The 12,642-nt window shown below is 44.8% G+C and overlaps 1 protein-coding gene across 1 annotated transcript; it reads right to left on the reverse strand.

Annotated features, from left to right (window-relative positions):
- Positions 1-75: 75 nt before the first annotated feature.
- On the reverse strand, positions 76-12,569 carry def6c (DEF6 guanine nucleotide exchange factor c). The gene is made up of 12 exons (XM_062517630.1): positions 12,337-12,569; positions 10,935-11,075; positions 10,128-10,310; positions 8,473-8,700; positions 6,666-6,812; positions 6,339-6,447; positions 5,330-5,508; positions 4,519-4,626; positions 4,226-4,392; positions 3,360-3,582; positions 3,035-3,116; positions 76-1,068 (listed from the first exon to the last, which is right to left on the reverse strand). The coding sequence occupies exons 1-12, from the start codon at positions 12,430-12,432 to the stop codon at positions 929-931; spliced, it is 1,803 nt and encodes a 600-aa protein (XP_062373614.1). The 5' UTR covers positions 12,433-12,569; the 3' UTR covers positions 76-928.
- Between the last annotated feature and the right edge of the window lie 73 nt (positions 12,570-12,642).

Consider the following 12,642-nt stretch of genomic DNA (forward strand, 5'->3'; position numbering starts at 1 on the left):
CACAAATCATACAGCGCCATCTAGTGAGAGCTTTTAAGACTTAGTTTACAATAATCGCCCAGAGACATTTCAGAGTGGAACATTTGCTTTATTAGAGGCATTCTGTGTTGTGTGGTGGTACACAACGTCCTAACACAATAAATACTTTCATAATAAATTATTTGGCCACACTTCACTCGGATAGTCCACTCGCAGACTATCTACAGATAATCAAGAAACTACCTGTTGACAATCTGCTGACTAATTTATGGTTTATCCAAATAAATGTTACCAATTACTTTATTAATTTCATTTTACTCGGCAGTCCTAGGCTACAAATGTTATTTCCTCATACATTTACCACAGCATATTTCCTCATATTTCACCACACATTTTACTAATACTCAATTGAGCATGGACATTATGGTGAAGCTGTGCAAATGCACTCAGATAAATGTAAAGCAATTTACAAAAATACAGAAAAATGGAAAACAGTTGACTGAGGCCCATCTGTCTCTTAATGAGATGCAACAATTAGTGTTGATACTGTTGCCGGAAAGAGCTACTTTGCAAGCCTATATCCAATTCAGAAATTTCCCCATGGGGATCAATAAAGTATCTATCTATCTATCCATCTAACTGAATGTGACCGTTTTCTAAGCAGATAGCAGATCAGCATGAGGCAATCAGTGGCAGTTTCACAATTGGTTTCAGTCAAAAAAACAGAACAAGGTTGAAAAGGTGTATCAATATTGAAACCCGAAACCTGAAATCACTCTGAAAGTTCGAGCCTGCATGGCTTCCTCTTATAACAATGCAATGGGAACATAATGCTATCTTGAGCAACTGATTGTGGCTGGTTGTATGACTTCATCTATAATGGTCCCTCCCTTGGGTCTGGTCCATTGGCTGAAGCTCTGGGGTCTTACTAGGTCATGCCCAGCAGTGTCTAGTAGTCATCATCGTCCTCTTCCACTTTCTCTTTTTTGAGTGTTGCCTGGAACTTGGTGATGAACTCGTTGCTGGTGAGAGCCTCGCCCTGTATGGGGCAGCTGATGATTGGGGAAACACGCCGGTGATCTGACCGATCTATGGGTGAAAAAAAAAACAGGAAGAATTCATCTCTCAGAACACACTGGAATGATGAGGTATTGATGAGTGTGTGGTGTCTGGGTCCACAAAAAAGCCATGCTGAGGGATGGATTCGAAGTGTGTGTGTGTGTGTGTGTGTGTGTGTGTGTGTGTGTGTGTGTGTGTGTGTGTGTGCGTGCATGGCCGTAGCTATACCATAGAGGACAATGAGGTCATGTCCTCGGATTTTTTTCTAATTTAGTTTCCTTTCATTACTAAAGTACAAAAAGCTGACAAGACAATTATCTTTGCATCAACGCAGCATCACACGATACATCATTGCAGATACCTCTGACATGTCAAAACGAAAGTAGAGGTGACTCCGCTTTCACAGAGTATGTCTTAAACTAATTAACAAACGCAACAAAGCTCACATAAACTTTAACAGCCACAAATCTATTGTCCAGGCCCCAGCCGTGGCGCAACTGGCTGGGGCACCTGCACCGCACGCCGGCGACCCGGGTTCGATTCCCGCCCCGTGGTCCTTTCCGGATCCCACCCCGACTCTCTCACCCATTCGCTTCCTGTCTCTCTCTACTGTCCTGTCAAAATTAAAGGCACAAAAGCCCAAAAAGTATACTTAAAAAAAAAAAAAAAATCTATTGTCCAAAATAAATAAACTTGACGACTTGCCAACTTCTGCCAGTAATCTTAATTCACCTGACCTGAACAAAGGCTGCAACAAAGTTAACATTCGGAAGGTCAGCAGAAGATAAGCTGGGAGAAAGGGACCTGTGGAATGGACATAAAACACTACAAGACTAACGCACCTCATCAGCATGCTTAACAACGATGATGGTGCAGTCAGAAAGCTAGCCTCCCTCCTATTGGACCTCAGGAAGAGAAAGGTCCCTTTGGCCACAGGCAACCAAAACAGCTTCCTAGGCTAAACGACCTGCGCAACAGAATGGCAGTCAAAGCAGAGTGGACACAAGACATCTCACACACTGCACTAGAGGTATCTGATGCAGTGGTCAGAGGCCCATCTTTTACTGTGGAAGCTACGGTCTGTCACAACTGAGGCACAACACAAACTCCAGAACACAACAGCAAGGAGATTCCTACTGAACATCAAGCAAATGGACACAAGACAACACTAGACTGCACTGAGAATGCAGGGAAAGTTGGCATGCCTTGACTTTGCGGCCTCTCATTTTACAGAAATGCTGCAACAGGGGAGGACATTTTCTGTTTCACTGTTAAGGCCAGACTACATGTGCTACCAACCAGATACAACCTGGCATCATGGTACCCTGAAAATAACCATAGTATACACACTAATAGGCTACATTCTAACTCTGACCACCTTGAATCAGTTACTCATATCGTAAATGGGTGTAATATGTACAAAAGACTGCACGCCATGACCGCATTGTTCATATTACTGCTAGTTATGTTAAAGACAGATTTCCAAATAGGCTCACACGTAATGCCAGACTGGTTCAGCACAGCTCTGATGATATGTTTTGCAACATCCCTAACACCCCTGATGTTGTGCTCTTGGATCGACATAGAGAGGAGGTGCTGGTCCTTGAAATGGCCTATGATTATGATCTGTAGGTGGACATTTTGTGAAAAAATAACAACCATCCTTGCAGAGAGCAGTAACCTAGGCTATGCAAGTAAGTTTGTGCCATTAGTATTTGCCAGCTTGGGACATGTCCACAAACTGACTGTTAGTGGACTAAAAGTGGCAGGGTTGTCAAAAGGAAAGACTAAACAACTGTGCAATCCCTGGAAACATTTCAATCCATCTCTGGAGGTATTTTAATCCCATACAAATGTGTGAGTGTGTGTGTGTGTGTGTGTGTGTGTGTGTGTGTGTGTGTGTGTGTGTGTGTGTGTGTGTGTGTGTGTGTGTGTGTTTGTGTTTGTGTGTGTGTGTGACGTGTGTGTGTGTGTGTGTGTGTGTGTGTGTGTTTACCTCCGGGTGTGATAGGTGTCATGAGACGAGTCAAGTGGACATTCCACTGCTTGTTTCGCTGACCTTCCGGTGATTTGGGTTTCTGTACAAGTAAGGAGACACAGAGACAGATAGACAGATTACTTTATCAATTCGCAAAGAGAATGGTGTTACAGCAGATCAGAACAGAATTTAAATCTCTGTTGAATAGCCTTTTCCACCAAGACGTTGGAGTATTCGTTCAGTATTCGAGTACAAGTCTATTGCCCATTTCAAGTCCTATCCAACGGCTATTTTCTGAACAGTATAATGTACACTCTCCACAACTGTCGTTACAGTAGGCTACCTCTAGGGGGGGTGGGGTCCACCTCTCAGGTGGAGTCAGGCTGGAGATGGTGGAGGAGGTCAGCGACGCAGTCTTCTCCTCCTCCTTCTCTGCAGGCTCCTGCTCCTGCTCCTCCTGGTCATTCTTCACCTCCTCAGCCTCCTTTTCTTTGGGCGTGCTCCTCTCTGTGTTCTCCTGACCGCTCCGCAACTGCTCAGCTTTCTGCTGCTCCTCACTGAGCCGCCTGAAGTGGGGAGAGAATCACCGTAGTTATGTATTATTTACTAACATAACAGTCAGTTAAGGTATAATGTCATAACTGCATTATAGCAATGAGTAATAATGCCTTTATTCCAATTAATAATCTAATTACCGGTAGTGGTGGGGGGGGAAATCAAGCTATATGTCGTAACTGCATTATAGTACGGGTAATGAGTAACAATGCCTTTATTCCAATTAATAATCTAATTTAGCCTGGATGTTACCAGGCTGCCTTGCGTGCAATTTGATTCACGCTGCTAAGGCAGCCTGGAAACTACCGCCCTAATTTTTGCCTCAGATAGGGGACCAATTGGCAATCACAGAACGAGGGAAATGCAAGACGATGATGAGCTATGCATAGACGCATTTGATAGACATCAGTGGTGCCCAATGAACGGATCTGGACATTTTTTTTTTTCAAATATGAGAAAATTAATGTTTGGTTGCCAGACCACATCTCATTGAGAAGTGGTAGTTGCTAGCCAGGCTAAATCTAATTAATGATGGGGAAAAAAATCAAGCTTCCATACTAAAGGTAGTGTGTGTGTGTGTGTGTGTGTGTGTGTGTGTGTGTGTGTGTGTGTGTGTGTGTGTGTGTGTGTGTGTGTGTGTGGCAGCTGTCAGACCTTTCCAGCTCTTTGCGTTTGTTCTCCTCCTCTAGGCAAGTCTCTATTTGGTCATTGAGAGCTTTCTCAAGCATCTTCTGGGTCAGAACCAGCTCCTCAATCCTCTCCTGCTGCTGCTTGGCATCCTCCTCCATTTGGGCCATCTGGGACACCATACTTTGTTTTTCCTGTGACAGCCACAGAGAAAAAATGATCCACTTGCTCACACTTTCGATCTTTGTAAGACAGGAACAGACCCAGACCCACATACACGCACACGCACACGCACACGCGCACGCACACACACACCTCACCTTCTTAACCTCTTCCAGCTGTTGCTCCAGGTCTCTTTGAAGCTCAAGCTGTTGCTCTTTCTCCTGATGCTCCTTCTCTCGCCGCTGTTTGTCCAGCTCCTTCTGGTGCTGAGACACACAGACACACACACGCACACACACACGCACACACACACACACACACACACACACACACACACACACACACACACAGACACACGTGCACTCAGTTCACCCTTTCACAAAATGTCCTACTTGGATGATGTGCTCGTCACACACACACACACACACACAAATGTATACCGTGTACTCGCTTCATCCTTTCACAACATGTTGTCCTACTTGGATGATGTGCTCGTTCACAGAGTTGGGCCTGCTCACTTTCAAAGCTGGCCTCCACTCGCGTATAGCGTTACCTAGTAGTTACCTAATAGGCTATCAAGTTTGTGTTGTGATTGGTTCAGACAGTGATACATGAATGGAGATCACATGATGAGTACTGTTGATGAAACTGAGACCATTGTTGTAGTGAAACCACTTGGGTAAATCAATCAAGACATGACAATACATTTGATTACAGTACATTTCCTGGTCCAAGTTAACTTCTGAGGACCTTGGACAAACACGTGACAGTAGGCCCACAACAGGCCAACACTTAGTAGCTAATCAAGAATCCACATATGATTGAAACTGAAAGGAATGTTATCAGCCTAAGAATTGGGATCCTTACACCTTTGAACCTTTATCTTTTCTTTTCACGTCTTTTTGGTCCAGCACCTACACTATTAGATGTGCGCGCATTCTCTTGCTTTTGGATCCTCACACCTCCTACCTGGATGATGCTGTCGATCTCGTTCTGGAGGTCCTGGTTCTGCTCCTGGCTGACGGGCTCCTCCGTCTGGCTGCTGTGCCTGCTGCTGCTGCTCTCCCGCTGCTCCCGCCGACGCAGCTTCTGCTCCCCGTGCAGCGAGATCTTGCCCTCGTGGGTGAGCCGCAGGGCAGTCTGGGTCGCTGGGGTATACAGGGGCAGAGCTGAGAGTTAGACCCGAGAGATCGAGAGCGGAGCTAAGATGCCCTCGTGGGTAAGCCGCAGGGCAGTCTGGGTCGCTGGGGCACAGGGGCAGAGCCGAGAGTTAAGCAGCATTCACACCAAGAACGATAACGATAACGATAACTATAACCATAACGATAAAAGCCTCCGAACTGGCCAACGATAAGAAAAGTCTCTCCTCATGTTAATGAATGTGATGGCTAGAATATTATGGGTTAGCTTTTTATCGTTCTCAAAATCGCTCTGAAAGTGATCAACAACGATATCGTTTGTCATGTCGTTATCGTTATAGTTTATGTGTGAACGTTATTCGTCATTCATATTAACGAGAGCGATGTTTGTTTATAGTTATCGTTATCGTTATCGTTCTTGGTGTGAACGGGCCTTTAGACCCGAGAGATCGAGAGCGGAGCTAGGATGCAGGAGGTGATGTTAAGATGTTACAGAGGTGCTATGGGTGTAATGGCTGTCATGGGGCGGTGGTAGTGTAATGGTCATGGAGCTGGGCTGGGGTGCAGTGACCTGAAAGTTGTCTGTTATATTCCCGGCTTCCACCGTTGTGCCCTTGAGCAAGGCACTTAACCCCAAGTTGCTCCAGGGACAATGTAATGACAATGTAATCCCTTGTAATATGTAAGTCACTTGTCTGCTAAATGTAATGTAAAGAAGGCAAGAAAAGTAGAAAAGTTTTCTTAGACAGACAGACAGACACAAACACTCACACATACAGAGACACACACAGACAGACACACACAGACAGACACACGCACGCACGCACGCACGCACACACCTTGGATCCACTCTACCCTCTGCTTCAGGTCTGAGGCACTCATCTCATATGTTCTTCCTGGAGTTTTGATACAAAACAAGCAGCGTTTTCCCTCTCTATCAGGAAGCGCCTGAGACAGAGACAGAGACAGATGGATGGATGAATGGATGGATGGAGAATGAAATGAATGAGAACGTATGAGGATCTGAGAAACAAACAAAAAAGACATCAGATGAATGTAAATGCACTAGGAAGACAGGAAGGTAGTGATGGGGGGAGGTAGAGAGAGAGAGAGAGAGAGAGAGAGAGAGAGAGAGAGAGAAAGGCCCGAAGGAGAGAGGGCAGCACCTCCACCACACAGTTTTGGTCTAGTGTGATCTCCCCCCTCTTCTCCCGCAGCTCCTCCCCGACGTAGTACTCCATCAGCCCCGACTTCAGCACGAACCAGCGCTCCTGCCAGTTCTTACGCACATGCCCCTTCTTCAGCATGTAACCCTGGGGAGAGGGGTAAACAACAACAACAACAACAACAATCACAACAAACAAAATGGAGAAGTGGCAGTTATGGTGTCAAACCATAACCACTGACCTCACTTGGCAGATTTTTTTGAGTTCAGTAAAACCTTTTAGCAGAGCATAAAAATGTCACTCTGTGTAGGCTACAGTTTGCTCCTCTTTTGACCTTTTAACCTGTGTAGAACCCAGAGCTATTGCATAACAGTGAAACTCTGCACTTCTGCACTTTGCCAGCAAGTGTTCACTGGAGGGGTGGTTCCATGATATTGTTCCAGGCTTCTGGTCCTATAACAATGCTGCTGAGGCTAAATCATGCATCATGCATATACTACTCTCTGGCTCTGCTCTGGTTTGGGTGATAACGTTTTATCTGTGTTTTAACAACCATGAGATAAAACAAGGGAGGACACGATGGTGGCTATTTGTCCATGTCAAAACATAGCTATGGCAACCATTCTTACTATTACAACATGGTTACCCATGAATTCGGTTTTATTTGCCTAATTTGCAGCACACTTGTAACAAGGGTACAACCCCATGGAGATCTTGTTTGTTTTGGTGATATATGGGATTTATGGAAATTTGGTGATAGCCTATCTCTTCCCAAGTAACCCTGGCTACACCCATTAATTGACCCCGTCAATTAAAATCCACCTTTAACCTGACAACAGCGGACTTGCATTCGCATGAGCGTGTTTCAACTGAAGATCATGAATGAGACTCCTTCATTATATCAACCATATAAGGAGAAATTCACAGCGATGTCCATTACATGGGTACAGATGAGTACATGTTAGTCATTAGGCCAACTACGTGAGAATGTGAGATCACTAAAAACTGTGAAAGGAACTGAAACCCTGGCCACCTTGGACTGCTGACACTGTGGTATGCATAGTTCTGTGACATCATTGGCTTGCCTAAGGCTCAGGGTAACACAGTCTGTCCTACACTCTAGACCAGCGGTGTGAATGTGCAACTGGTCTATGAGCACACTAAACAACAGCGTTGTTTAAGAACATTGGCTTAAGATTTGTAAAAAAATAATTTGAAATAATATTGCCCTTTTCATATCGCGTACCCCCTAGCGGAAGCTTGTGTACCACCAGTGATACACGTACCACAGTTTGGGAATCCCTGCTCTAGAGGAAGCAGCTGTACTGAATAGTTCAGTAAACACCTTAGCATAGCCGATAGGCATGCTTGGCACTTAGCCAAGGGAGAACAGCAAGAGTTAACATGGACAGGATGCTGCTATACAGAGTAGCCGGTCAGTGTCATAGTTAATGTTCTGGTTTGGCCTTATCGGGCCTTCAGACACACTGACAATAGCACTGCTGCACTCTTAACCCCACTACTTCCAAAGACTTGTGCCACATTACACCAATCTGTCACGGCATCAAAACCACAAAGTGGAGGTGCAGCTATAACCAAGCTCATATACTGTGTACACACAATGTGGCAACTACTACTTTGAGCTGTCCACAGCTTTTCATCTGAAAGGGCTTGTTGGAGGGCCCCGCCTTCTTGAAGACACTGTTATACAATACAGCGAGGTCAGTGGTGAAAGTTAATGTTATGGTCCCGCCACCGGGATGGGGTGTGTGTGTGTGTGTGTGTGTATGGGGGTGGGGGGTTCTACCTTCTTGAGGACATTGTGGTACATCTCCATGAAGACCTCGTCCAGTGCTAGACTAAAGGCCTCCCTGGAGTCTATCCTGATGAAACGCCCTGTGTCCATGAACTCCAGGAAGTCCCACACCGACACGCCATCCTGCACTGAGGCCTCCTGGGACAGCAGGTCCTCCAAGAGGTCGCCGTCCCATTCCACGTTCATCGCCGTGGAGATTTTCTTCAGCAGATACTCAACCTGTCCAACAGAGTGTTTATAATGACACTGGATAAGACTCTATTGTCAATGCGCAGACTAATATTAGCGCAAAGAATATTTAAATAGACTACATTGTACATTTTAGCAGTTTACTTGCATTGTGTTTGCTGTTTGCTGAATAAAATAGCCATGTTCTGTGTCTGACAAATATGAAGACAAAATGCATGCCCTCATTCATAATAACACTGTTTTTTAAAAAGTAAAAAAGAAAAAAAAAAACACAAATGATCAGTTGCAAGGAGTTAGTCAGTCATTGTGGTTACAAGTAGAAGCTTGCACCGTATTTGCACATAATTTCTGCTATAGATAACATCAGCGGAATGTGTGTGTGTGTATGTGTGTGTGTCTGTCTTCTAATGTACAGGAAACCAAAATTAAGCAATCATCATTTTCTACCATGTGACCACAACCCACCCCCACCCGTCAGATCTGTTTCTGTCGCAGGACTTCCAGTTTGTTTCCTGTCATCGTCTTCCACCCCCTCTTTCCACTTCTTTCAACATGCATCGCACACTCTCCTTTACACATTCATCATCTCTTCCTTTATTTTTAGTTTTATTCTCCACCTATGCATCTCTCTCCATAATTTTCTCTATCATCCTTTCCAGTGTATGGCTGTACTCTGTATTCCTCTTTCCCTCCACTCCCCCCCCCCCCACCCAACTTCCTCTTTGGTCTTCACACACTCCACACAAACACGTGTTCACTTCGGGGGAAAACAGGCATGTTAGGGCTGAGTTCAGTGTTCGGCGTTCTATTATTTCTTCCAATCAAGTCGGATCAAGGTAGCCGTGTAGCTGTACCCATCAGAACCGGCCTGCCAGTTGGTGCCAAAAGGGCAGAAGAAATATCTTGCAAATGTGTTGGAGCTGAACAGACCGTATTTGCTGTGCTATCTTAACATACCTGCACTCTAGCTCCTCCCTTCTCTTTTGATAGACCTTAATGTAGCCTTTGCACTTTGATTGCAACAACAAAATAAGACGTTTATTTCTTCAGAGGCAACACCCACACTAGACTGATAAACAAGATCATTTCTAGGTGATGTTATAGGATTACCCCAAGATGACCTTGACTAAATGGCTTTGTGGAAACTGTAATCACCTGATGAATGAAGATTTCAATACCACTTTAGAATCATTCAACTGAGATTTTGTTTGTGTTTAATGTATGACAATAACCTCAACACTGTAAGAGCGTGTGATTGCTATGGTGCGTTTACCACGCAAATCTTTGCTGAGAAGTGTTCTTGCTGGTTTTAAAATGGACACTTCCTGTGGTCAAAAGCCACAAAAAGGTGTGGGCCACAGCCACCCTAAAACAGCCACTACCAAGAGAGATGTGAAAATGAGTATGAGTTTGTGCATACCCCCGCCACCCCCCCGCCACCCCCCCAAGACAGTCACCTCTTGCGGGATCATGATGAGGGGGTAGCGGTCCTCCGACAGCAGGTTGAACAAGCAGAAGAGCTTGAAGCTGTTCTTCCCCGAGCACAGGCCGTTCTCCACCGTGGGCTTGTAGTTCTTCTTGGACGTCATCATCCAGCACAGCTCGTCAAACATCTCCTTATTGAAGGTCCCCTCCTTGGCCTAATCCACCACACACAACAACAACAACAACAACAACAACAACAACAACAACAACAACACATTACATTTATATAGCGCTTTTATAGCATTTAAATTTATGTAAGTACCTTTACAGTGCGGGGTTGGGGGTGTCTTATTACAACACCCATCACACAGACAATGGCCGGGTTTCCCAGATTCGTTAAGAAGCTCTTAACTGCTAAGAACATCTTAGGAGCACTCTAAGAACGTTCTAAGAACGCTCCTAAGGAGTTCTTAGCACTTAAGAGCTTCTTAACGAATCTGGGAAACCCGGCCAATGCTATGAAAGGATTAATTACAACAGCCTTGTGTATGTAATAACTTTTTTTTTTTAATCAACAAAACATTTTGAGTTAATTTTGATCTTCCTTCTGGAGAAGTAGAACCCTATAATTTCAAAATACAAGCTCAGTTGAAAGTTGTTACCTTAAACTGTCTTGACACTAGCCTGTAAGGAATGAGTTATTATAGCCCACCACATGTTTGTATTTAGCAGACCATGATGCTAGCTCTTGTGTGGAAACCTTTGGACTTCTCTACCTCTGTATGCACGAGAGCTTAGCTATGTTTGGACTGTGTGCTTTAATGGGAGGGGCCAGTGACCTTTGCCAGGATGTAGGTGTTGAGGTAAGGCATGTAGCCATGGTTGGACACAGGGCCGTGGTCATCGTCCTGGAAATGCTCCTCAAGGACTGCTGGGTCGTGGGGGATGTTCAGGACAGTGTAGAGATTGTGAGAGAGGACCTGTACCACACACACACACACACACACACGAATACAGAAATGCACACTTAGCACACAGATATTCACATGCATAAGTACACTGAAGCATGCATGCGCACCCAAATGTACCCAAACACAGAGACACATGTCCAGACCCACACCAAATTGCACACAAACACACACACACACACACACACACACACACACACACACACACACACACACATACACACACACACACACACAAAGATACATAATGATGCACTCTAACACATAATTCAAAATAGACACCAAAGGACAGTCTTCCTTCCTTTCTTTCTCGCCCCCCCACATGCTTGCGTGCACACACCCACACACTCACACACCCACACACCCACACACACACACACACACACACACACACACACACACACACACACATATAACATAAACAGCAAATGTAAAGTAAAATCAAAAGTAAATGTTGAAATCGAATTGCTTCAGTCTTCAGATGATGTTTTTCTTTCTTAACACAAGCATGTCTGGACACTTGCATGTGGTAGGTGGGTCTTATACCCTAAGGGCCTACCATGGCATGTCTCAACAGGACACATAGATGAGAGCAGGGGAAACAGTGTGAGTGTGTGTGTCTGTGTGTCTCTGTGTATCTGTTAGAGTGTGTGTGATGGGTGATCAAATATCTCTCATGGTGGAAGTTAAGCATTAACAACACAATACCTACTTCTACATTCCATCAAGCATGCATGACAGAGAAACAGCCTACACCGCATAATATTTAGATGAGCTCTCTCTCTCTCTCTCTCTCTCTCTCTCTCTCTCTCTCTCTTTCTGGTGTGTCACCATACTTGTGAATGTGGAGTGCATATTTTGCTAATTCTGAGGAGCATTCCTGCATCAGTGTGTTTTTCCCCCTTCTTCCCTGGATGGGCGTTCTTTTTTTGGTCTACCACAAAACCCTCCAAGGGTGACAACTCTCAATCCACGAGGAAACTAACCATAGCAGACCAACCGTAATGAACATAATATGCTACTATCTATAGGCCCAAGAGTTTTCCTAGGGCCAAACCATTACAACATAGCATACTAGATACTAAAAGGATAGCCTACTAAAATGGCCTTGAACTGAATGCAATGCTGTGGATCTAGAGTCTAGACGATTAACAAACTCTGATGAAATGTCTAACATGCTGACGCCAAAACATCAAGTTTATATTTAAAATGGGAAATAGTCTGAGAGCGCCAACATTCTGACCACATTCTTTCCTGTGACAGGTTGACTCACCTTGAGCTGAGACTTTGAAACTTTTCCGCAGCGCTCCGCGTCTAGAGAGGTGAACGCGTACCAAATTGACTTCAGAAGCTCAGATTTAAAATCCATTGTGGCAAACGACAAGAAGAAACGCACGCATGGTTTACGTCCTCCTCACTGAGATAGGCTACACTGCGCATAGGCTGATGAACGGCGTTCAGAATGTTTACTGGACTGGAGTAGCCTATCGTCCGAGCCCGAAAGCCTTAAAAAGGGTGGAGAGACGTTTGCAGCTCTCTCTAGATAGACACAAGAAGCTCGACGAAAAAGCGGAAAACG

This window comes from Sardina pilchardus, chromosome 17 (genome assembly GCF_963854185.1).
Source record: "Sardina pilchardus chromosome 17, fSarPil1.1, whole genome shotgun sequence".
NCBI lineage: Eukaryota > Metazoa > Chordata > Actinopteri > Clupeiformes > Clupeidae > Sardina > Sardina pilchardus.